Raw genomic sequence first — 27389 nt, forward strand, 5'->3', positions numbered from 1 at the left:
TTAAGTATGACATCATTTTGTAGGCAGAGGAGAATTTCTGCCCCCAGTTTCCGTGAATCTTTTTACTATTTTTTCTATTTACACATTTTTCTTCTCTTTGTTGTTGAAAGGAAAGTGTTAGAATTATACTTTAGTCGTTATTTTTGTCTCGGATCTGTTGAAAATAGCGAGGGACAGAAAATGCTCTGGGGGCAGATTCTCGATCCTCTGCCTACAAAATGATGTCACGGCATTAAAAGCCCCATAGGGGTAAACTATTACCATTACTAGTACTACATATACACATATTGCATCTGGGTTACGAAAATACCCGCACCCCAGCCACCTGCCTCTGCAGGCTCACAATGCGTTGTGATGCAACGCATTGTGAGCTTGTAGATCTGCTATTTTCAAAAGATATTTATTTAAACATTTGAAAACTTGAAATGGGAATTCTGCACAATGAGTAGTCCTACTTTTACTTAAGTACATTTTAATGCCAATACTTTTGTACTTTTACTCAAGTATATTTTGAATTCTGTGACTTTTACTTGCAACAGAGTATTTTTATATAGCACTTTTATGGTGAGTTGTTACAGGTATATTTTCATTAATTACATTAATATAGTAGCCTACCATACTTTGCATCTGTCCTGTCAAAATAACCCCCTGCTCTAGCCTATGATAGCTCTTTTATGGGATTACAGTAGAACGAATTGAATTGGAATTAATTTTGTTAAATGGCCTTTAATAGCTCGCATTCCACGAATTTCAATCTGAAAGAACCTGGAAAATGTGTTAGGACTATTAGAAGTACACTAGTATAGAGACATAGGCTACATCATATACTCATCTTTTAAATACATTTGTGTCTTTTAAATACACATTATTTACCGCACTTTTATTTTGAAGGCTGGAGCCTGGTTTATTTCTGTTAGCGCCCAGACCGGAAACGTTCTTTCTGCTCATTTCACGGACCTAGGAAGCAGAACTACAGGAGAACAAAACGAACAAAAGCAGAGCTCGTTTTTCATCTACTGTAAAATAAAAGTCCAGATGTTTTCATCTCTTACTGTAGTTCTATGAGTTTAACTGCTATGGAGATGTTTTCTCAGCAGAAGTTGTTTGAAGTTGATCTACTGGCTGCTGCTGAATGAATGATCCAGAACTGAACAGGGTGAGTTTGATCATTTAATTACTGGTTTGATACACTGATTACTTGGACTCCAATCTCAGAGAACATGTGTCAATATGTTTTTGAAAATAGCAGATCTACAAGCTCACAAGGTGTCCCAAACACAATGCCAGTAGGTCCAATTGGACATAAAAAGAGCTTTTGGACATGGCTGCTGTTTCCAGTGTGGTGGACTTTTCAACACAACAATCCTGTGTTGTTTATTTATGGCATGCTACCTGATCTTACTGTATACAGTAGCATTTAGTTGCTATTGAAGGCATTGTAGCAACCAGCATTCCTACATGTTGTAACTAGGGCTGCCAACTCCCAGAGATTCAAATAAGCAACATATATTCCCGGGCAACAAAGTGAACCCGGGTGGCTGCACGCTAGACCAAAAGATGTTGGTGTTGTGGGGGTTCAAAACCCCTGAAATGCATAGAAAACTGTATTTTGGCACAGTTATACAAAGCACACAATAAACACAACAGGTCCTGCATTACATTTACTGTAATATGATTGTAATAACACGTCCTATACATATAATAGCCTTCCATAATCACAAGGAAATGGAATGCTTAAAGACACACCAGATAATAAGCTCATAGCCTGTACTAAGAAAACCTGAATTTGACCAGTTTGGTATTTGAGGCGTACAGTACATGAGAAACAGATTATTATTCAAGATTGTATTTTGTCAAAATGTGCAAAATAACAGATGGCCATATATTTTATATTTTAACATTTTGTAGGGAATAAAATGTCAATTTAACACCACCCACTCTTCCTTGGTGCCCACCTATCCTGTTGCCTAGTTTAAATCATTTTACCTTAATGGAAATATTGGAAATGACCTCCAAGCTCACATCGCATCACAGTGCGACGCTTTGTGAGCTTGGAGGTCGGCTATTTTCGATGTGCGATACCACACTGAACTAAGCATAATCAAATCAATACTGGAAATGTGGCGTAACGGCATGGATTTCATGTCATGGAAGGGAGGCATTTCAGGTTACGCTTATGTCTTATTGACGATTATGTATAAAGAAAAAAGATTACGTCTAAAATATTTATATCTATTGAGCTCACATGTTTTGTCTCCCCATAGCTGTTCTGAGGAAAAGACATGGATCCATCACCACCACAGAAATGGCATTCGATCAGTAAAAGGTGGAGACCACAGTTAGAGAAGCTTGCACACGCTGAGAAAGTTGTCAAAGTTGGTAGTTTTGTGTTTGTGAACGATGAACAGTTCCGCATAGCAAAGGGAAGTGATGGAACTGAGGTGTTCTTGGGGTTAAGAGATGACGGCACTGAAGTGGCAGTGAAGAGAATGTTAAAATCCAACTATCATGTGCTGAAGAATGAGGAAGGCTTTTTACGTCTTCCAGAGCTTGATCATCCTTCGATTGTACGATATCTGGGCTTTGTAGAGGATGAGTACTTTGGATACCTTGTCCTTCAGTTATGTGAATACACACTGGAAGAATACATCAAGAATACAGACTCTGAACAGAAGAAGCAGCTTGCAAAGCAGGTTCTCAAAAGTTTAAAGATACTTCATTCTCAGAAACCTCCAATTCTCCACCGGGACATCAAGCCCCAGAATGTCTTGATCGGTAAGCTGCAGAAGCCAAATAAGAACATAATTTCTGTACCATTCACTGAATTTATTTTTTATTAATCTAACCCTAAGTTGTTTGCCCTGCAGATATTAAAGGGAGGGCAAGACTGGCTGATTTTGGAATTAGCAGACGGTTGACCAAAGGGACAACACATATCACAAGAGGTGCAGGAACAAGATGCTGGAAGGCAAAGGAGGCCTTGGATGATGAGAATGGTGTTCGGTTTAAATGCAGCACTGACATCCAGGTTTGTGTTTAGTCTATTCTGCAGCAATGAGTACAACACATAGGCCTACTGTACTATCACTAAATGTTTCCATTCATTCTAAAGGTGGCTGGGATGTTGATCTAGTGCATCCTGTCTGGAGGAGAACATCCCTTTGGCAAAGGATTTATATGTGAATTTAACATTTACAACGGTATGTATGATTTAAAAGATGTTCAGGATGTGGTTGCCAAGGAGCTCATTAAGAGGATGATCAATGAAGACCCAACAAAAAGACCTACAGTGGAGGAATGTTTGGATCATGCTTTCCTCTGGTCAGACAAAAGGTAAGGAATAGGCAAACATTTTCTGTTGTTATTGTTATATACAAACTGACATATCATTGTAAGATTGATATTCCTATGCATTTGTTGTATTGTTGTTGATGTACTGACATATTATCGTGCTTATTATATTGATGTATGACCTGCTTATTGTAAGTCGCTTTGGATTAAAAGCGTCTGCTAAATGGCTAAACTGTAAATTGTATGTGTTAGAATTTAACATTAAACACACAGAGGCACATGTGTTACATCATCAGTCCAGGCTGCAGTCAGCTTTGTAGCCGACACCAAGACGGTGGAGGAAAGTTGCTCTGCTGGGTAGGAAAGCTATCCTATCCTAACTCATCTTCATCGTTGTCTTCCTCTGTGCCAACAAGAGAGGGCAGGAAACGCCTCAGAGAAGAAGAACGAGACCAGAGAGACAGAAACAGCCCACAGAGGAAGAAACAGACTGACCACCTGGCCAGTGAGTGCCTCAGCTACCTTTGTGTGAAGCTGGTCATCTCATCAGAGCTCAGAGGGAAGATCTGGAAGTGTTTCCAACATGCTGTGGTCAACTGTAGCGACCTGATGAAAGACAGACATCTGGACCAGATACTGCTCTGTTGTATTTATAGTATCTGCAAGGTGGTATTATATTATATTCAATGTAAACACACACTGGTACTGTATAACGTTATATGTTAATAAACTGTCTGTTTCTCAGGTCAAACAGCCACTCAGCTTCAAGGACATTTTTAAGTGTTATAAGAGCCAACCCCAGGCCAGCAGCCATGTAAGGGCACACACGCACGCGCACGCACACGCACACGCACACACTTCGGCGCGCGAAAACATTGAATTTTATTAATTCTTGAGGTGCGTGCTTGCGTGCGTGCGTGCGTGCGTGTGTGTCTGTAGGTGTATATACTTCGTCCAAGAGAACAGACGTCAGATGAGAACATGGAGGTGGATCCTGTTTCAGGAGGTGAATGTAAGAACACACACACACACACACACACACACACACACACGCAACCTGATCACTTTTCCACTACCTAAGTCTAATTCTATGAAGAGGGCTGCTTTTTATAGATCAACTAGAAAATATTGTTCCTTCGAAACAATTGTGGGCTCGCTTCAAGCCAGAAAACAATGGCTATAAAAGTACAAAATGTCAAGATCGCAAGCAGTGCTCTCTTTGACGTTACTGACGTCAAAGATTGGTCCATTTTGTTCCAAAAATGTGTTGTGCAAAAGTTGACCCGCTGTTGGCGCTATAACAGGCCAATGTGAGAAGGGTGGTATCTGTTCCTTGACCTATTGGGAATGTGCTTGCAAGATTTCACGCACATTGCAGGCTGTGTTCATGATTTGAGGTGTTTTTGGCCTTGGCCACTTTATCGCTGCTTGCAGCTATATTTATAATTGTGGGCTCGCCTATAAGGCGAGCACACTTTAGATATTGTCATTATTGTGGGCTCGCCTATAAGGCGAGCACACTTTAGATGTTGTCATTGTGGGCTCGCCTATAAGGCGAGCACACTTTAGATATTGTCATTATTTATCTATCAGGCAGGCAATCAACAGTAGACGGGATTTCGGTTCCTTTCTACTCCTACATACGTAGTGAGAAAATGAAAATAAAAACATCAATGTGTTCGGTTTACAGTGGCGAAGCGTGCTATTATTTTTTATAGCAATCGGCCAAATGGTGGCGCTGTAGGAAGCCTTCGAAAGTGCGATCTTTGAACAGGTATAGCTCATGCTGTGTTTGAGGTCCAGCCATGAAACCTGTATACACTTATGCATCTCCTCATGCCGAACAACTTTTACCCTCTAACTTTTGACCTCTGACCTTTAGGTCTCCCACAATTCGGAATTATATGAAAAACAGTAAAAATCTATCTCCTCCTGGGTTTTTTTCGATACGCACACAAAACTTTTTTCACATGAACTTTGGACCAATACGGTCAAACTAATCTCGGCGGATTTCTTTTAAAGTGAAATATATTTTTTTAATAATTCTATCAATATTGCGGTTTTATGCAAATTATTCTTCTGCCTCTAAATCATACATGCAAAGTTACACGTTCATGGCATTTGGCAAAGATGTGGAGGGTTAGTCAAAGTATCACTGAAACCAATTTTATTCCAATCGGCCAAAGGGGGGCGCTATACGAAGCGTTTGAAAATTCAAACTTCAAACGGGCATAAGTCATGACTCGTTTCGTTTGAAGACATGCAACTTGTTACACGCGTGCTTTGACTCAAGCGGAAGAGATCTGTGTCGTTGTTAAGTAAGCACCGCCCTTTGATTTTCTTCCATTTTGAGCAGTTTGTAAAACGCGTAAACCCGCTTTTATTCTGGAATTTTCGCTCCACGTGCACAAAACTTTTTTTACGTGAACTTTGGACCGATATCTAAAGATCTGTCAGATCGGATTTCTTTAAAATTGAAACATGCTTTTTAAAATAAATTCAATGAATATTGCAGTTTTATGCAAATTATTCTTCTGCCTCTAAATCATACATGCAAAGTAACATGTTCATGGCATTTGGCAAAGATGTAGAGTGTTAGTCCAAATATCACTAAAACCAATCTTACCCCAATTGGCCAAAGGGGGGCGCTATATCATTTTGAGCAGTTTGTGAAACACTTAAACCCGTTAGGATTTTTTTTTGCAATTTGCATGAAACATTCTACACACAATCTAAGGACCTTTATCTAATATGCCTATGAAGTGCACACACACAAAAAAAATAATAATAATGAATATAGCTGCAAGCAGCGATAAAGTGGCCAAAGCCAAAAACACCTCAAATCATGAACACAGCCTGCAATGTGCGTGAAATCTTGCAAGCACATTCCCAATAGGTCAAGGAACAGATACCACCCTTCTTACATTGGCCTGTTATAGCGCCACCAGCGGGTCAACTTTTGCACAACACATTTTTGGAACAAAATGGACCAATCTTTGACGTCAGTAACGTCAAAGAGAGCACTGCCTGCGATCTTGACATTTTGTACTTTTATAGCCATTGTTTTCTGGCTTGAAGCGAGCCCACAATTGTTTCGAAGGAACAATATTTTTCTAGTGACAATATCTAACCGTCATATCAAGTTCTCCTCAAAACTTCGGTTCCTTTCTACTCCTACATACTTAGACAGAAAATGAAAATAAAAACATCAATGTGTTCAGCTTACAGTGGCGAAGTGTGCTATTATTTTTTACAGCAATCGGCCAAATGGTGGCGCTGTAGGAAGCCTTCGAAAGTGCGAACTTTGAACAGATAGAGCTCATGCTCTGTTATACGTACAGTCATGAAACCTGTATACACATATGCGTCTCCTCATGCCGAACAACTTTTACCCTCTAACTTTTGACCTCTGACCTTTAGATCCCCCAGAATTTTGAATTATATAAAAAACAGTAAAAATCTATCTCCTCCTGTGATTTTTGCGTTACGCGCACAAAACTTTTTTCACATGAACTTTGGACCAATACGGTCAAACTAGTCTGGTCGGATTTCTTTTAAAGTGAAATATAATTTTTTAATAATTCAATAAATATTGCGGTTTTATGCAAATTATTCTTCGGCCTCTAAATCATACATGCAAAGTTACACGTTCATGGCATTTGGCAAAGATGTGGAGGGTTAGTCAAAGTATCACTGAAACCAATTTTATTCCAATCGGCCAAAGGGGGGCGCTATACGAAGCGTCTGAAAATTCAAACTTCAAACGGGCATAAGTCATGACTCGTTTTGTTTGAAGACATGCAACTTGTTACACGCGTGCTTTGACTCAAGCGGAAGACATCTGTGTCGTTGTTAAGTAAGCTCCGCCCTTCAATTTTCCGCCATTTTGAGCAGTTTGTAAAACGCGTAAACCCGCTTTTATTCTGGAATTTTCGCGTCACGTGCACAAAACTTTTTTTACGTGAACTTTGGACCGATATCTAAAGATCTGTCAGATCGGATTTCTTTAACATTGAAACATGCTTTTTTTAAATAATTCAAACAATATTGCATTTTTATGCAAATTATTCTTCTGCCTCTAAAACAGTATGCAAAGTCACATTTTCATGACAAAATAGTGTAGAGGGTTAGTTCAAATATCACTGAAACCAATCTTACCCCAAATGGCCAAAGGGGGGCGCTATATAATTTTGAGCAGTTTGTAAAACGCTTAAACCCGTTTTTATTCTAGGATTTTTTTTGCAATTTGCATGAAACATTCTACACGCAATCTAAGGACCTTTATCTAACATGCCTATGAAGTGCACACAAAAAAATTATAAAATAATAATAATAAATATAGCTGCAAGCAGCGATAAAGTGGCCAAAGCCAAAAACACCTCAAATCATGAACACAGCCTGGGATGTGCGTGAAATCTTGCAAGCACATTCCCAATAGGTCAAGGAACAGATACCAACCTTCTCACATTGGCCTGTTATAGCGCCACCAGCGGGTCAACTTTTGCACAACACATTTTTGGAACAAAATGGACCAATCTTTGACGTCAGTAACGTCAAAGAGAGCACTGCCTGCGATCTTGACATTTTGTGCTTTTATAGCCATTGTTTTCTGGCTTGAAGCGAGCCCACAATTGTTTCGAAGGAACAATATTTTTCTAGTGACAATATCTAACCGTCATATCAAGTTCTCCTCAAAACTTCGGTTCCTTTCTACTCCTACATACTTAGTGAGAAAATGAAAATAAAAACATCAATGTGTTCAGCTTACTGTGGCGACGTGTGCTATTACTTTTTACAGCAATCGGCCAAATGGTGGCGCTGTAGGAAGCCTTCGAAAGTGCGAACTTTGAACAGGTATAGCTCATGCTCTGTTATACGTACAGCCATGAAACCTGTATACACGTATGCGTCTCCTCATGCCGAACAATTTTTACGCTCTGACTTTTGACCTCTGATCTTTAGATCCCTCAGAATTTGGAATTATATGAAAAACAGTAAAAATCTATCTCCTCCTGGGATCTTTGCGATACGCGCATGAAACTTTTTTCACATGAACTTTGGACCAATACGGTCAAACTAGTCTCGGCGGATTTCTTTTAAAGTGAAATATATTTTATTAATAATTCAATCAATGTTGCGGTTTTATGCAAATTATTCTTCGGCCTCTAAATCATACATGCAAAGTTACACGTTCATGGCATTTGGCAAAGATGTGGAGGGTTAGTCAAAGTATCACTGAAACCAATTTTATTCCAATCGGCCAAAGGGGGGCGCTATACGAAGCGTTTGAAAATTCAAACTTCAAACGAGCATAAGTCATGACTCGTTTCGTTTGAAGACATGCAACTTGTTACACGCGTGCTTTGACTCGAGCGGAAGACATCTGTGTTGTTGTTAAGTAAGCTCCGCCCCCCGATTTTCCGCCATATTGAGCAGTTTGTAAAACGCGTAAACCCGCTTTTATTCTGGAATTTTCACTCCACGTGCACAAAACTTTTTTTACGTGAACTTTGGACCGATATCTAAAGATCTGTCAGATCGGATTTCTTTAAAATTGAAACATGCTTTTTAAAATAAATTCAATGAATATTGCAGTTTTATGCAAATTATTCTTCTGCCTCTAAATCATACATGCAAAGTAACATGTTCATGGCATTTGGCAAAGATGTAGAGTGTTAGTCCAAATATCACTAAAACCAATCTTACCCCAATTGGCCAAAGGGGGGCGCTATATCATTTTGAGCAGTTTGTGAAACGCTTAAACCCGTTAGGATTTATTTTTGCAATTTGCATGAAACATTCTACACACAATCTAAGGACCTTTATCTAATATGCCTATGAAGTGCACACACACAAAAAAAAAAATAATAATGAATATAGCTGCAAGCAGCGATAAAGTGGCCAAAGCCAAAAACACCTCAAATCATGAACACAGCCTGCAATGTGCGTGAAATCTTGCAAGCACATTCCCAATAGGTCAAGGAGCAGATACCACCCTTCTTACATTGGCCTGTTATAGCGCCACCAGCGGGTCAACTTTTGCACAACACATTTTTGGAACAAAATGGACCAATCTTTGACGTCAGTAACGTCAAAGAGAGCACTGCCTGCGATCTTGACATTTTGTACTTTTATAGCCATTGTTTTCTGGCTTGAAGCGAGCCCACAATTGTTTCGAAGGAACAATATTTTTCTAGTGACAATATCTAACCGTCATATCAAGTTCTCCTCAAAACTTCGGTTCCTTTCTACTCCTACATACTTAGACAGAAAATGAAAATAAAAACATCAATGTGTTCAGCTTACAGTGGCGAAGTGTGCTATTATTTTTTACAGCAATCGGCCAAATGGTGGCGCTGTAGGAAGCCTTCGAAAGTGCGAACTTTGAACAGATAGAGCTCATGCTCTGTTATACGTACAGTCATGAAACCTGTATACACGTATGCGTCTCCTCATGCCGAACAACTTTTACGCTCTGACTTTTGACCTCTGACCTTTAGATCCCCCAGAATTTTGAATTATATAAAAAACAGTAAAAATCTATCTCCTCCTGGGATTTTTGCGTTACGCGCACAAAACTTTTTTCACATGAACTTTGGACCAATACGGTCAAACTAGTCTGGTCGGATTTCTTTTAAAGTGAAATATATTCTTTTAATAATTCAATCAATATTGCGGTTTTATGCAAATTATTCTTCGGCCTCTAAATCATACATGCAAAGTTACACGTTCATGGCATTTGGCAAAGATGTAGAGGGTTAGTCAAAGTATCACTGAAACCAATTTTGTTCCAATCGTCCAAAGGGGGGCGCTATACGAAGCGTTTGAAAATTCAAACTTTAAACGGGCATAAGTCATGCCTCGTTTCGTTTGAAGACATGCAACTTGCTCACACGCGTGCTTTGACTCAAGCGGAAGACATCTGTGTCTTTGTTGAGTAAGCTCCGCCCTTAGATTTTCTGCCATTTTGAGCAGTTTGTAAAACACTTAAACCCACTTTTATTCTGGAATGTTCGCGTCACGTGCACAAAACTTTTTTTACGTGAACTTTGGACCAATATCTAAAGATCTGTCAGATCGGATTTTTTATTTTATTTAAACATGCTTTTTTAATAAATTCAATGAATATTGCAGTTTTATGCAAATTATTCTTCTGCCTCTAAATCATACATGCAAAGTAACATATTCATGGCATTTGGCAAAGATGTAGAGTGTTATTCCAAATATCACTAAAACCAATCTTACCCCAATTGGCCAAAGGGGGGCGCTATATCATTTTGAGCAGTTTGTGAAACGCTTAAACCCGTTAGGACTTTTTTTTTTGCAATTTGCATGAAACATTCTACACACAATCTAAGGACCTTTATCTAATATGCCTATGAAGTGCACACACACACAAAAAAAAATTAAATAATGAATATAGCTGCAAGCAGCGATAAAGTGGCCAAAGCCAAAAACACCTCAAATCAAGAACACAGCCTGCAATGTGCGTGAAATCTTGCAAGCACATTCCCAATAGGTCAAGGAACAGATACCACCCTTCTTACATTGGCCTGTTATAGCGCCACCAGCGGGTCAACTTTTGCACAACACATTTTTGGAACAAAATGGACCAATCTTTGACGTCAGTAACGTCAAAGAGAGCACTGCCTGCGATCTTGACATTTTGTATTTTTATAGCCATTGTTTTCCGGCTTGAAGCGAGCCCACAATTGTTTCGAAGGAACAATATTTTCTAGTGACAATATCTAACCGTCATATCAAGTTCTCCTCAAAACTTCGGTTCCTTTCTACTCCTACATACTTAGTGAGAAAATGAAAATAAAAACATCAATGTGTTCAGCTTACTGTGGCGACGTGTGATATTACTTTTTACAGCAATCGGCCAAATGGTGGCGCTGTAGGAAGCCTTCGAAAGTGCGAACTTTGAACAGGTATAGCTCATGCTCTGTTATACGTACAGCCATGAAACCTGTATACACGTATGCGTCTCCTCATGCCGAACAATTTTTACGCTCTGACTTTTGACCTCTGATCTTTAGATCCCTCAGAATTTGGAATTATATGAAAAACAGTAAAAATCTATCTCCTCCTGGGATCTTTGCGATACGCGCATGAAACTTTTTTCACATGAACTTTGGACCAATACGGTCAAACTAGTCTCGGCGGATTTCTTTTAAAGTGAAATATATTTTATTAATAATTCAATCAATGTTGCGGTTTTATGCAAATTATTCTTCGGCCTCTAAATCATACATGCAAAGTTACACGTTCATGGCATTTGGCAAAGATGTGGAGGGTTAGTCAAAGTATCACTGAAACCAATTTTATTCCAATCGGCCAAAGGGGGGCGCTATACGAAGCGTTTGAAAATTCAAACTTCAAACGGGCATAAGTCATGACTCGTTTCGTTTGAAGACATGCAACTTGTTACACGCGTGCTTTGACTCGAGCGGAAGACATCTGTGTCGTTGTTAAGTAAGCTCCGCCCCCCGATTTTCCGCCATATTGAGCAGTTTGTAAAACGCGTAAACCCGCTTTTATTCTGGAATTTTCACTCCACGTGAACTTTGGACCGATATCTAAAGATCTGTCAGATCGGATTTCTTTAAAATTGAAACATGCTTTTTAAAATAAATTCAATGAATATTGCAGTTTTATGCAAATTATTCTTCTGCCTCTAAATCATACATGCAAAGTAACATGTTCATGGCATTTGGCAAAGATGTAGAGTGTTAGTCCAAATATCACTAAAACCAATCTTACCCCAATTGGCCAAAGGGGGGCGCTATATCATTTTGAGCAGTTTGTGAAACGCTTAAACCCGTTAGGATTTTTTTTTGCAATTTGCATGAAACATTCTACACACAATCTAAGGACCTTTATCTAATATGCCTATGAAGTGCACACACACAAAAAAAATAATAATAATGAATATAGCTGCAAGCAGCGATAAAGTGGCCAAAGCCAAAAACACCTCAAATCATGAACACAGCCTGCAATGTGCGTGAAATCTTGCAAGCACATTCCCAATAGGTCAAGGAACAGATACCACCCTTCTTACATTGGCCTGTTATAGCGCCACCAGCGGGTCAACTTTTGCACAACACATTTTTGGAACAAAATGGACCAATCTTTGACGTCAGTAACGTCAAAGAGAGCACTGCCTGCGATCTTGACATTTTGTACTTTTATAGCCATTGTTTTCTGGCTTGAAGCGAGCCCACAATTGTTTCGAAGGAACAATATTTTTCTAGTTATTTATCTATCAGTCATATCATACTGTAGACGGGAACTTCGGTTCCTTTCTACTCCTACATACTTAGTGAGAAAATGAAAATAAAAACATCAATGTGTTCAGTTTACAGTGGCGAAGTGTGCTATTATTTTCTATAGCAATCGGCCAAATGGTGGCGCTGTAGGAAGCCTTTGAAAGTGCGAACTTTGAACAGGTATAGCTCATGCTGTGTTTGAGTTACAGTCATGAAACCTGTATACACGTATGCGTCTCCTCATGCCGAACAACTTTTACCCTCTAACTTTTGACCTCTGACCTTTAGGTCTCCCACAATTCGGAATTATATGAAAAACAGTAAAAATCTATCTCCTCCTGGGATTTTCGCGTCAAGTGCACGAAACTTTTTTCACATGAACTTTGGACCAATACGGTCAAACTAATCTCGGCGGATTTCTTTTAAAGTGAAATATAATTTTTTAATAATTCTATCAATATTGCGGTTTTATGCAAATTATTCTTCTGCCTCTAAATCATACATGCAAAGTTACACGTTCATGGCATTTGGCAAATATGTAGAGGATTAGTCAAAGTATCACTGAAACCAATTTTATTCCAATCGGCCAAAGGGGGGCGCTATACGAAGCGTTTGAAAATTCAAACTTCAAACGGGCATAAGTCATGACTCGTTTCGTTTGAAGACATGCAACTTGCTTACACGCGTGCTTTGACTCAAGCAGAAGACATCTGTGTCATTGTTAAGTAAGCTCCGCCCTTCGATTTTCCGCCACTTTGAGCAGTTTGTAAAACGCGTAAACCCGCTTTTATTCTGGAATTTTCGCGTCACGTGCACAAAACTTTTTTTACGTGAACTTTGGACCGATATCTAAAGATCTGTCAGATCGGATTTCTTTAACATTGAAACATGCTTTTTTAAATAATTCAAACAATATTGCATTTTTATGCAAATTATTCTTCTGCCTCTAAAACATACAAGCAAAGTCACATTTTCATGACAAAATAGTGTAGAGGGTTAGTTCAAATATCACTGAAACCAATCTTACCCCAAATGGCCAAAGGGGGGCGCTATATAATTTTGAGCAGTTTGTAAAACGCTTAAACCCGTTTTTATTCTAGGATTTTTTTTGCAATTTGCATGAAACATTCTACACGCAATCTAAGGACCTTTATCTAACATGCCTATGAAGTGCACACAAAAACATTATAAAACTAGACAAATATTGTTCCTTCGAAACAATTGTGGGCTCGCTTCAAGCCAGAAAACAATGGCTATAAAATCACAAAATGTCAAGATCGCAGGCAGTGCTCACTTTGACGTTACTGACGTCAAAGATTGGTCCATTTTGTTCCAAAAAATTGTTATGCAAAAGTTGACCCGCTGGTGGCGCTATAACAGGCCAATGTGAGAAGGGTGGTATCTGTTCCTTGACCTATTGGGAATGTGCTTGCAAGATTTCACGCACATTGCAGGCTGTGTTCATGATTTGAGGTGTTTTTGGCTTTGGCCACTTTATCGCTGCTTGCAGCTATATTTATTATTATAATATTTTTGTGTGTGTGTGTGTGTGTGCACTTCATAGGCATATTAGATAAAGGTCCTTAGATAGTGTGTAGAATGTTTCATGCAAATTGCTAAAGAAATCCTAACAGGTTTAAGCGTTTCACAAACTGCTCAAAATGATATAGCGCCCCCGTTTGGCCAATTGGGGTAAGATTGGTTTTAGTGATATTTGGACTAACACTCTACATCTTTGCCAAATGCCATGAACATGTTACTTTGCATGTATGATTTAGAGGCAGAAGAATAATTTGCATAAAACTGCAATATTCATTGAATTTATTAAAAAAGCATGTTTCAATTTTAAAGAAATCCGATCTGACAGATCTTTAGAGATTGGTCCAAAGTTCACGTAAAAAAAGTTTTGTGCACGTGGAGCGAAAATTCCATTTTGAGCAGTTTTACAAACTGCTCAAAATGGCGGAAAATTTAAGGGCGGAGCTTACTTAACAACGACACAGATGTCTTCCGCTTGAGTCAAAGCACGCGTGTAACAAGTTGCATGTCTTCAAACAAAACGAGTCATGACTTATGCCCGTTTGAAGTTTGAATTTTCAAACGCTTCGTATAGCGCCCCCCTTTGGCCGATTGGAATAAAATTGGTTTCGGTGATACTTTGACTAACCCTCCACATCTTTGCCAAATGCCATGAACGTGTAACTTTGCATGTATGATTTAGAGGCCGAAGAATAATTTCCATAAAACCGCAATATTGATTGAATTATTAAAAAATTATATTTCACTTTAAAAGAAATCCGCCGAGATAAATCTGACCGTATTGGTCCAAAGTTCATGTGAAAAAAGTTTTGTGCGCGTAACGAAAAAAACCCAGGAGGAGATAGATTTTTACTGTTTTTCATATTATTCCGAATTGTGGGAGACCTAAAGGTCAGAGGTCAAAAGTTAGAGGGTAAAAGTTGTTCGGCATGAGGAGACGCATACATGTATACAGGTTTCATGGCTGTACCTAAAACACAGCATGAGCTATCCCTGTTCAAAGTTCGCACTTTCGAAGGCTTCCTACAGCGCCACCATTTGGCCGATTGCTGTATAAAATAATAGCACACTTCGCCACTGTAAGCTGAACACATTGATGTTTTTATTTTCATTTTCTCACTAAGTATGTAGGAGTAGAAAGGAACCGAAGTTCCCGTCTACAGTATGCATGATATGACTGATAGATAAATAATGACAACATCTAAAGTGTGCTCGCCTTTATAGGCGAGCCCACAATAATAATAATAAATATAGCTGCAAGCAGCGATAAAGTGTCCAAAGCCAAAAACACCTCAAATCATGAACACAGCCTGGGATGTGCGTGAAATCTTGCAAGCACATTCCCAATAGGTCAAGGAACAGATACCAACCTTCTCACATTGGCCTGTTATAGCGCCACCAGCGGGTCAACTTTTGCACAACACATTTTTGGAACAAAATGGACCAATCTTTGACGTCAGTAACGTCAAAGAGAGCACTGCCTGCGATCTTGACATTTTGTGCTTTTATAGCCATTGTTTTCTGGCTTGAAGCGAGCCCACAATTGTTTCGAAGGAACAATATTTTTCTAGTTTATCTATCAGTCAGTCAGTCAGTCAGTCAGACAGACAGTAGACGGGAACTTCGGTTCCTTTCTACTCCTACATACTTAGTGAGAAAATGAAAATAAAAACATCAATGTGTTCAGTTTACAGTGGCGAAGTGCGCTATTATTTTTTATAGCAATCGGCCAAATGGTGGCGCTGCACGAAGCCTTCGAAAGTGCGAACTTTGAACAGGTATAGCTCATGCTGTGTTTGAGGTACAGGCATGAAACCTGTATACACGTATGCGTCTCCTCATGCCGAACAACTTTTAGCCTCTGACTTTTGACCTCTGACCTTTAGGTCTCCCACAATTCGGAATTATATGAAAAACAGTAAAAATCTATCTCCTCCTGGGTTTTTTTCGATACGCGCACAAAACTTTTTTCACATGAACTTTGGACCAATACGGTCAAACTAATCTCGGCGGATTTCTTTTAAAGTGAAATATAATTTTTTAATAATTCTATCAATATTGCGGTTTTATGCAAATTATTCTTCTGCCTCTAAATCATACATGCAAAGTAACACGTTCATGGCATTTGGCAAAGATGTGGAGGGTTAGTCAAAGTATCACTGAAACCAATTTTATTCCAATCGGCCAAAGGGGGGCGCTATACGAAGCGTTTGAAAATTCAAACTTCAAACGGGCATAAGTCATGACTCGTTTCGTTTGAAGACATGCAACTTGTTACACGCGTGCTTTGACTCGAGCGGAAGACATCTGTGTCGTTGTTAAGTAAGCTCCGCCCTTCGATTTTCCGCCCTTTTGAGCAGTTTGTAAAACGCGTAAACCCGCTTTTATTCTGGAATTTTCGCTCCACGTGCACAAAACATTTTTTACGTGAACTTTGGACCGATATCTAAAGATCTGTCAGATCGGATTTCTTTAAAATTGAAACATGCTTTTTTAAATAAATTCAATGAATATTGCAGTTTTATGCAAATTATTCTTCTGCCTCTAAATCATACATGCAAAGTAACATGTTCATGGCATTTGGCAAAGATGTAGAGTGTTAGTCCAAATATCACTAAAACCAATCTTACCCCAATTGGCCAAAGGGGGGCGCTATATCATTTTGAGCAGTTTGTGAAACGCTTAAACCCGTTAGGATTTTTTTTTGCAATTTGCATGAAACATTCTACACACAATCTAAGGACCTTTATCTAATATGCCTATGAAGTGCACACACACAAAAATATTAAAATAATAATGAATATAGCTGCAAGCAGCGATAAAGTGGCCAAAGCCAAAAACACCTCAAATCATGAACACAGCCTGCAATGTGCGTGAAATCTTGCAAGCACATTCCCAATAGGTCAAGGAACAGATACCACCCTTCTTACATTGGCCTGTTATAGCGCCACCAGCGGGTCAACTTTTGCACAACACATTTTTGGAACAAAATGGACCAATCTTTGACGTCAGTAACGTCAAAGAGAGCACTGCCTGCGATCTTGACATTTTGTGCTTTTATAGCCATTGTTTTCTGGCTTGAAGCGAGCCCACAATTGTTTCGAAGGAACAATATTTTTCTAGTGACAATATCTAACCGTCATATCAAGTTCTCCTCAAAACTTCGGTTCCTTTCTACTCCTACATACTTAGACAGAAAATGAAAATAAAAACATCAATGTGTTCAGCTTACAGTGGCGAAGTGTGCTATTATTTTTTACAGCAATCGGCCAAATGGTGGCGCTGTAGGAAGCCTTCGAAAGTGCGAACTTTGAACAGATAGAGCTCATGCTCTGTTATACGTACAGTCATGAAACCTGTATACACATATGCGTCTCCTCATGCCGAACAACTTTTACCCTCTAACTTTTGACCTCTGACCTTTAGATCCCCCAGAATTTTGAATTATATAAAAAACAGTAAAAATCTATCTCCTCCTGGGATTTTTGCGTTACGCGCACAAAACTTTTTTCACATGAACTTTGGACCAATACGGTCAAACTAGTCTGGTCGGATTTCTTTTAAAGTGAAATATAATTTTTTTATAATTCAATAAATATTGCGGTTTTATGCAAATTATTCTTCGGCCTCTAAATCATACATGCAAAGTTACACGTTCATGGCATTTGGCAAAGATGTGGAGGGTTAGTCAAAGTATCACTGAAACCAATTTTATTCCAATCGGCCAAAGGGGGGCGCTATACGAAGCGTCTGAAAATTCAAACTTCAAACGGGCATAAGTCATGACTTGTTTTGTTTGAAGACATGCAACTTGTTACACACGTGCTTTGACTCAAGCGGAAGACATCTGTGTCGTTGTTAAGTAAGCTCCGCCCTTCAATTTTCCGCCATTTTGAGCAGTTTGTAAAACGCGTAAACCCGCTTTTATTCTGGAATTTTCGCGTCACGTGCACAAAACTTTTTTTACGTGAACTTTGGACCGATATCTAAAGATCTGTCAGATCGGATTTCTTTAACATTGAAACATGCTTTTTTTAAATAATTCAAACAATATTGCATTTTTATGCAAATTATTCTTCTGCCTCTAAAACAGTATGCAAAGTCACATTTTCATGACAAAATAGTGTAGAGGGTTAGTTCAAATATCACTGAAACCAATCTTACCCCAAATGGCCAAAGGGGGGCGCTATATCATTTTGAGCAGTTTGTAAAACGCTTAAACCCGTTTTTATTCTAGGATTTTTTTTGCAATTTGCATGAAACATTCTACACGCAATCTAACCACCTTTATCTAACATGCCTATGAAGTGCACACAAAAAAATTATAAAATAATAATAATAAATATAGCTGCAAGCAGCGATAAAGTGGCCAAAGCCAAAAACACCTCAAATCATGAACACAGCCTGGGATGTGCGTGAAATCTTGCAAGCACATTCCCAATAGGTCAAGGAACAGATACCAACCTTCTCACATTGGCCTGTTATAGCGCCACCAGCGGGTCAACTTTTGCACAACACATTTTTGGAACAAAATGGACCAATCTTTGACGTCAGTAACGTCAAAGAGAGCACTGCCTGCGATCTTGACATTTTGTGCTTTTATAGCCATTGTTTTCTGGCTTGAAGCGAGCCCACAATTGTTTCGAAGGAACAATATTTTTCTAGTTATTATTATATATTTTTTGTGTGTGCACTTCATAGGCATATTAGATAAAGGTCCTTAGATTGTGTGTAGAATGTTTCATGCAAATTGCAAAAAAAAATCCTAACAGGTTTAAGCGTTTCACAAACTGCTCAAAATGATATAGCGCCCCCCTTTGGCCAATTGGGGTAAGATTGGTTTTAGTGATATTTGGACTAACACTCTACATCTTTGCCAAATGCCATGAACATGTTACTTTGCATGTATGATTTAGAGGCAGAATAATAATTTGCATAAAACTGCAATATTCATTGGATTATTTAAAAAAGCATGTTTCAATTTTAAAGAAATCCAATCTGACAGATCTTTAGATATTGGTCCAAAGTTCACGTAAAAAAAGTTTTGTGCACGTGATGCGAAAATTTTATCTATCAGACATATCAAGTTCTCCTCAATACTTTGTCCGCTTTCAACTCCTACATACTTAGTGAAAAAATGAAAATAAAAACATCAATTTGTTCAGCTTACTGTTGCGACGTGTGCTATTACTTTTTACAGCAATCGGCCAAATGGTGGCGCTGTAGGAAGCCTTCGAAAGTGCGAACTTTGAACAGGTATAGCTCATGCTGTGTTTGAGGTCCAGCCATGAAACCTGTATACACGTATGCGTCTCCTCATGCCGAACAACTTTTACCCTCTGACTTTTGACCTCTGACCTTTAGATCCCCCAGAATTTGGAATTATATGAAAAACAGTAAAAATCTATCTCCTCCTGGGTTTTTTCTTTACGCGCACAAAACCTTTTTCACATGAACTTTGGACCAATACGGTCAGATTGATCAACCAGATTTTTTTTAAAGTGAAATATAATTTTTTAATAATTCAATCAATATTGCGGTTTTATGCAAATTATTCTTCGGCCTCTAAATCATACATGCAAAGTTACACGTTCATGGCATTTGGCAAAGATGTAGAGGGTTAGTCAAAGTATCACTGAAACCAATTTTATTCCAATCGGCCAAAGGGGGGCGCTATACGAAGCATTTGAAAATTCAAACTTCAAACAGGCATAAGTCATGACTCGTTTCGTTTGAAGTCATGCAACTTGCTTACACGCGTGCTTTGACTCGAGCGGAAGACATCTGTCTTTGTTAAGTAAGCTCCGCCCTTCGATTTTCGCCATTTTGAGCAGTTTGTAAAACACTTAAACCCGCTTTTATTCTGGAATTTTCGCGTCACGTCCACAAAACATTTTTTTACATGAACTTTGGACCAATATCTAAAGATCTGTCAGATCGGATTTAAAAAAAAAAATGAAACATGCTTTTTTTAATAATTCAATGAATATTGCAGTTTTATGCAAATTATTATTCTGCCTCTAAATCATACATGCAAAGTAACATGTTCATGGCATTTGGCAAAGATGTAGAGTGTTAGTCCAAATATCACTAAAACCAATCTTACTCCAATTGGCCAAAGGGGGGCGCTATATCATTTTGAGCAGTTTGTGAAATGCTTAAACCCGTTAGGATTTTTTTAGCAATTTGCATGAAACATTCTACACACAATCTAAGGACCTTTATCTAATATGCCTATGAAGTGCACACACAAAAATATATAATAATAATTATAAATATAGCTGCAAGCAGCGATAAAGTGGCCAAGGCCAAAAACACCTCAAATCATGAACACAGCCTGCAATGTGTGTGAAATCTTGCAAGCACATTCCCAATAGGTCAAGGAACAGATACCACCCTTCTCACATTGGCCTGTTATAGCGCCACCAGCGGGTCAACTTTTGCACAACACATTTTTGGAACAAAATGGACCAATCTTTGACGTCAGTAACGTCAAAGAGAGCACTGCCTGCGATCTTGACATTTTGTACTTTTATAGCCATTGTTTTCTGGCTTGAAGCGAGCCCACAATTGTTTCGAAGGAACAATATTTTCTAGTGTATTTTAATGTCTTGGACCCCAGGAAGACTAGCTGACGTTAATGGCGTCAGCTAATGGGGATCCGTTTAAATAAACAAACACACACACACACACACACACACACACACACACACACACACTTATGAACTTCCGAATTGTGGAAAAAGTTGATACAGTGCATAATGTAACCATCTCTGGTTCCTGTCTCTCTTCATTTCCTGTCTGAAATAAAAAGTAAAAACTGACAACATAATCAATAATCATCTATAAAACTGAAGAAACGAAACATCCTCTGAGGTTCACTTGAATATTGGCACAATTTAGCTGATGTTTTTAGAACATCTGACTTGAATTGGTCAGTGTTACCTCCTACCATAAAACACATTGAACCCTAGCGTTTCTATTCTGGGGCTGAAAATAGCAGATCTATACCTAATATCTTGTGTAAGAGATTACTTCAAAGAGATAGGTTGCTTCAAAGAGATAGGTTACTTCAAAGGAAATAGTGGATCTAGTATAGAGCCCTGGGAGACCCCGGGTCAACTTAGAATATTTATTATTTCTTCATCTCAATCCTCAGCTGCAGAACAAGCCAATCAGGGTGACGCTGGTTCTGGCCAATCAGGAGAGGAGGAACGTGGTGACATCATCCAGTTTTACAACTCTGTTTTTCTACCCAAGATGAGGAGTTTTGTACTGAGTTTCATCACACTTGATAGCCAGGTACACGCACACACGCAACGCACACACATTACAACTTGTATGGTCTCTGTCTCTTTCTCTCTGACTCTGTGTGTGTCTCTCTAGCGATAATCAATTAATATATTTAATGTTGTTCAAAATTAATTTCACTTTGAACAAGTTGTCAGTTTGTGTACTACTGTATAATGTGAAAACATAAGAGTACATGATTCATATTCATACCCCCTAGGAGATCGAACTGTGGTCATAACTTTGCTATGCCTTTTAGTAGAATGACACTATTATTAGCAGAGGAACCAAAAGTTTACTATACCCCTCCCTGGGGTAGAACAACACAGGACACCGTTTTTTCCATATCTTTAGGATGTCCCCTTCATGAAATGGATTTTCCAGAGTTCATGAAATTGATCCATTAAGGGACACGAACCTTGAAAGATTCCAAGTCAATCCTTTGTCATTTTCTACCTGCTGGTTGTTTTTACCTCATAGTCTACAGGTAGTGTCCCTACATCTCAAAACAATCAGAATGCAGCAATACTGTTCCATTTTGAATCATTAGCCTTTTTTATAGATGGAATTCCATTTCTAAGGAATATTCGCCTGTAATCCCTGTGATAATCTATAAGGGGTAGTACAAAACCAGACAGTGTTTTTCAGAACTCCTCTTAGGTGAGTCAATAGGCTATATATATAAGGTTTTTCAATGGATCCTGGTATTATTGGGCATGCTAAATAACATACTAAAAATCAACCAAAATCTACCTCCCAGAAAACCGCCATTTTCAAGATGGCATCCCAGATGGCTGCAGGGAGCTTATAATGGTGATACCTCAAGATGATATATCTACAGATGTAGATTTGTGCTGTTGTTTACAGCAAACATTGTGTTGTTTGTGTTTTAGTCTCCTTCTATGGACCACATCCTCCCCCGCCAAGAAAGACCACCCTCCCCCAAGAACGTTGTAGAGGTATTATTTAAAATATTAAAGTAAAATTACCAGTAAACTAGTAACTATTTACTTTTATAATGTAGTAACTAGTACGTAACTAGTTACTTTTTCAGAGCAGTAACTAGTAAAGTAATTAGTTACTTTTTTAAAGTAACTTGCCCAACACTGATGATTTTTCATATGTTAGATTTTGATGGTAACTGTTGTATAATCGAACAGGAGAGGGTGTGCTTTACGGTGATTATTGGCACTTCAGTGATGCTTGCTTGCTGACCGCATCACTGGCATGCCGATAATCCAGATAATGCATGGCACACCCCTGTAATGTTGCTTAATTCATAAAGACACTGACACACTGAAAGGATCATACGCTCATGTTATCAAACACACCTGTTTAACAGCTGTAGCCACACTGGAGACATCAAGTTGATTTCAACAAAACCTGTTGATGATTCTTACAGAGTTGTGTTTTCATCATTTACAGAGTCTTCCAGAAGAGAGACTGGTTTCTGTGCAGAGCAGCTCCATCAAAGGTATTTCACAAGACAATCTCAAATGTTTCCTTTAATTTAATTGACTACATTATAAGCATACATTTTATTGTACTTTTGATCACAAATGGCCCATCCTTCGACACCTAGCATGTATTGAAATCCATCGTCACACTGTATTTCAAGACAAAGGCCTGGGAATGTAGGCTACTTTATATCACCATGTCCTCCATATGCCATGTTAGGATCAATGGTCTATATCACCATGTCCTACATATACCATGTTAGGATCATTGGTCTATATCACCATGTCCTCTATATACCATGTTAGGATCAATGGTCTATATCACCATGTCCTCTATATACCATGTTAGGATCATTGGTCTATATCACCATGTCCTCTATATACCATGTTAGGATCAATGGTCTATATCACCATGTCCTCTATATACCATGTTAGGATCATTGGTCTATATCACCATGTCCTCTATATACCATGTTAGGATCAATGGTCTATATCACCATGTCCTCTATATACCATGTTAGGATCATTGGTCTATATCACCATGTCCTCTATATACCATGTTAGGATCATTGGTCTATATCACCATGTCCTCTATATACCATGTTAGGATCATTGGTCTATAGACAACATTCCTGGCCGATTGCAGGAGGGACGCCCCGCCCCCAAGTCGAAAGGGAACTTCCGGGTTCTCTCTGTCAGACATGCATATAAACGTGTTGCCAAGTCAATTTATTTACCTAAACTATCTTGTTTTTTTTGCTTATTTATATTGCAAGAGTTGGCTTGTTTGGCTTATTTCTCTCACAAATTTTGGCAACACTGCCCAGCGCTGCAGTAAAAGATTATGACAATGAACTGAAAGGGTTAAACCAACGGAGGTTTTTTTTCCAGCTGTCAGATGGTGCGGTGACTGCGGTCATGGTCTCTTGATATGCAAGCGCACCGCTATCTTCGATGTTTTTATTCTATCTACACCAGTTAATAGTATTGATGACATCCTTAACATATCCTAAACTCAGCAAACTCCCCAGAGAAGCAGCACGACTCACAACAACAACAACAACAACAACAACAAGGTAAAACTCTCATGCTAGCTAATTAGCCTTGTTAGCTACGATCTTTTACTGTATGGGGACTACTCTTGTTACAACTAAGTACAAGTTATTTTCACTTGTGACAACACAACATTGATTATAATTGAAATACAAGCTCTTCGCTGTTGTGTTGTATCTGTGAATGCAATTGTTTTCTGTCTTTCAGACCTGTACTGTACGTCCAGGACCAATGAAGCCAGATGTGAGGGTCTCCTCATCATATTTATTGCAATAAAATATTTATACACACTTTTCTTTGACTTGTCCATGCCTTTTTTTTTTTACTGTTGAGGGTTTCAAATGTTGTACTGTATATTGTGTTATTGAGATAAGGAATGTTCCCAATGATGCTTTGAAGGAATGCTTTTAAACACTTGTCATTTTCAATTAATCCAGTTTGTTTTTGTATCTATTAAAGCCAAATGTATTCATTGTTTTGACGTGACAGTTTAGGATTTAATGATTAAATGAGCATTAAATATGAATGGATATTTATATTGCCTTGATTAGGATTAAATCGATGATTTACAGTGATATAGTGAAATGAACACAGCATAGGATGCACATAATAGGTGGGCTAATGTGTATTATGTCTATTCTGGAGTGGGTTGAGTTGTTGACAGGCCTATTTGTAAAAACATTAATGCATATCACACAACACAAGCCAACTGTGACTTCATCCCAGAACAGAGGAGAATGGAGATGACAACGTTTGACATGATCAACCAGCGTTCTGAAGGGAAAAGGTTTGCTAGCTAGAAATCATACAACATTCGCTTCCATGAAATACTGATTAGGTTCAATGCTTGCTTTCAAATACACAAATCTGTTTATTTGTAGGCCTATATCAATTCAATTCAAAGGAGCTTTATTGGCATGAGAAGACATGTTTATATTGCCAAAGCAAGTGTCAAATAAAATAAAAACAGTTTAAAATGGCGAACATATAATATGACATGCAGTTGGAGGGAGTACAGCATTGTGTAAAAAGCTATGTCGCATTGTGACATTTTATATATACAGGGTATAAAGCTTTTGAAACAATTTAAATAGCGTTATTTTTTAAGAAGTTTGCATATGAAAAAAGGTAGTTTCATGACAGTACACTAGTACAAGGTCAACTAAAAGCATACGCCCAAGAAAGCCTATGGCAATTGTTTCAATTGAGATCTCTTTTTTTCCCCCTCCAACTCATAACATTGAATGATGGCAGAACAGGTGTGTATCGTCACAACTCATTTATTTATCAGCAGAGTGGATGAGTGTTGCCATTAAGTGACATTGTTAACATAAGTTACAAAGTAAAATTACAAAGTAAAACAATCCCGTCTCATTAGTTAAGAGGAGAATCAGATCAGATGAACGTAAACAGGAAATCGCGCTACGATCAAGCCCAAAAAAGGGCTTCCGGTCGGAAGTAGGGGGCGTGGCCAGGCATGTTGTCTATATCACCATGTCCTCCTTCTGCCATGTTTGGCCTGCAGATCGTTCTGCATAGATAATTATCCTCAGTGAATCACCATGATTGTATAACTGAGTTTAATGCACAACCTGTACATACTGTATACACTTTCTTTCATGGTATTATTACCTGTGTATATTCTAATATCTATAGTATATCTACAATGTTACATGTGAAAAGGTATTAAACAGCATTTGCAATGTATTTATAAAAGAATTGCATTTTAGAACAGTTGTTCCTTTTATGTAAATGTTTCACTGGCTGAGGACAAAGTCATTTCATAGAAAACATTACAACAGAGGATCATTTCATAAATACATGTCATTTACATTGTCTGTTGATCAAAAAGAAAGAAAAACATATACAGTATATTGAACAGAAATGTTTGTTTTTCTGTACACCAGGAATAACAGAATGCATAGGAAGAATAGAAGCTCAAGAAGAGTCAAAAGAGACCGTCCTGTGTAAAGACAAGGCTGGTGGGTTCTTATACTATACTATAGGCTATCACAGTCAAATCCTCAGAGTTAATGGTAGAAACCTGTCACCATAACTCCCTAACTCTCCCTAACTTCACAGGCTCTAGGATGGTCACAGAGAAACAGCTGCTGCAGGTTGCTCATAGAATTGGAAACACATGGAAGAAGATCGGCACCATGCTGGGAATCTCTGAGGTGAAGATGCAGCAGATTGAGATAGACCATCCACGGGACCATGTGGCTAGAGTTTATCAAATGCTGCTCTACTGGAGAAAATGCCAGGGGAAAAATGCCACTGCTGCCTGCTTGCACTCCCAGCTGGTAGAGTTAGATGCAGAGCTGGTACCTGATGATATAGACTTCCTATTGGAGGAGGACTGAAGCCCTCACTGCTTTAAACCATGGCTTTTAGAACTTCTATATAAGCACAAAAACATGCATTCCAGAGACACTTCACTCCTCATTTAGGGTGAAACATTACTGGACAGTACTTGTCCAGTTTTTATTTTTACTTTGTATTTTTTTTAAACGTCCCATAAATAATGTATTTTTGTTAGATTGGCTCCTGGGGAGACACCAAATGTATCTTTATGGTCTGGAGCTGAAAACCTTATAGACTGCTATTACTAAAGCTTCATTGATGTTACTCAACATAGCAGAGACAGAGAACAGCTGAGAAAAGCTCTGCTATTTCCTAAACCTGGATCAAACTGTGCTACTGATATGAGGGGGAAACAGCTGGACACTCAAATCCAAACTAATTTAAACATCATGCTCATCAATGTAATTCCCAGATCTGTAAGAGAGGGTGATAGGCTCAAACTGCTACTCCAAAGACAAACGTTTTGGATAATCACACCTAAGGCGACAACAACATTCCCTAGTCTAACTGTTTTTCTCATCGTTAAAATTCGAACTGTTGGTTAATAGCACATTACTCTGTTGTGTGACAAACTGGGAATACATTTTGTATCATATTTATTTTGCTATACGGGTACTTTAATCAAAACATTGTACTGTAATAAATACTTGAATGGAGACAATTGAGCCACTAGCCACTAGACAACCACTAGTCTAAAGGGGCATTCCCCCTTTGGTCAGAGGAGATATCAGTCTTTAACTCATCAGGCTCTGAGACATTACTGTAAATAGAACTGCTTTTTATAAATACATAATAAAACATTTTCTAAGTGAACAATGTGCAGGACTGCTTTATTTCCATCTCTAAGCACCTCCAGCAAAATATGATAATTGTTGCTGACTAGTGGATTCATTTATATTTGCTTCATTATAGCTGGATACGATACACATTGATGAGTAGTGGATTAATTAATCTTTGTTTCATTATAAATACGATGCATGTTGATGAGCAGTGGATTAATTAATCTTTCTTTCGTTATAAATATGATACATGATAAGCAGTGCATTAATTCATCTTTACTTCATCATAAAAGTATATCTGGTGATATACTGTGATCAGTGATCACTGGTTAACATTGTCCTCA

General features: G+C 38.4%; 1 protein-coding gene across 1 annotated transcript; it reads left to right on the plus strand.

Annotated features, from left to right (window-relative positions):
• Window positions 1-960: 960 nt before the first annotated feature.
• On the plus strand, window positions 961-26928 carry LOC308300604 (uncharacterized protein). Its single transcript, XM_080744476.1, has 11 exons — window positions 961-1156; window positions 2265-2775; window positions 2868-3028; window positions 3113-3333; window positions 3708-4105; window positions 4231-4303; window positions 21262-21404; window positions 22286-22351; window positions 22818-22866; window positions 25810-25884; window positions 25985-26928. The coding sequence occupies exons 6-11, from the start codon at window positions 4273-4275 to the stop codon at window positions 26263-26265; spliced, it is 645 nt and encodes a 214-aa protein (XP_080600602.1). The 5' UTR covers window positions 961-1156; window positions 2265-2775; window positions 2868-3028; window positions 3113-3333; window positions 3708-4105; window positions 4231-4272; the 3' UTR covers window positions 26266-26928.
• Window positions 26929-27389: the final 461 nt, after the last annotated feature.

The sequence above is a fragment of the Nannobrachium achirus genome (genome assembly GCF_963921795.1).
Source record: "Nannobrachium achirus genome assembly, chromosome: 16".
Taxonomy (NCBI): domain Eukaryota; kingdom Metazoa; phylum Chordata; class Actinopteri; order Myctophiformes; family Myctophidae; genus Nannobrachium; species Nannobrachium achirus.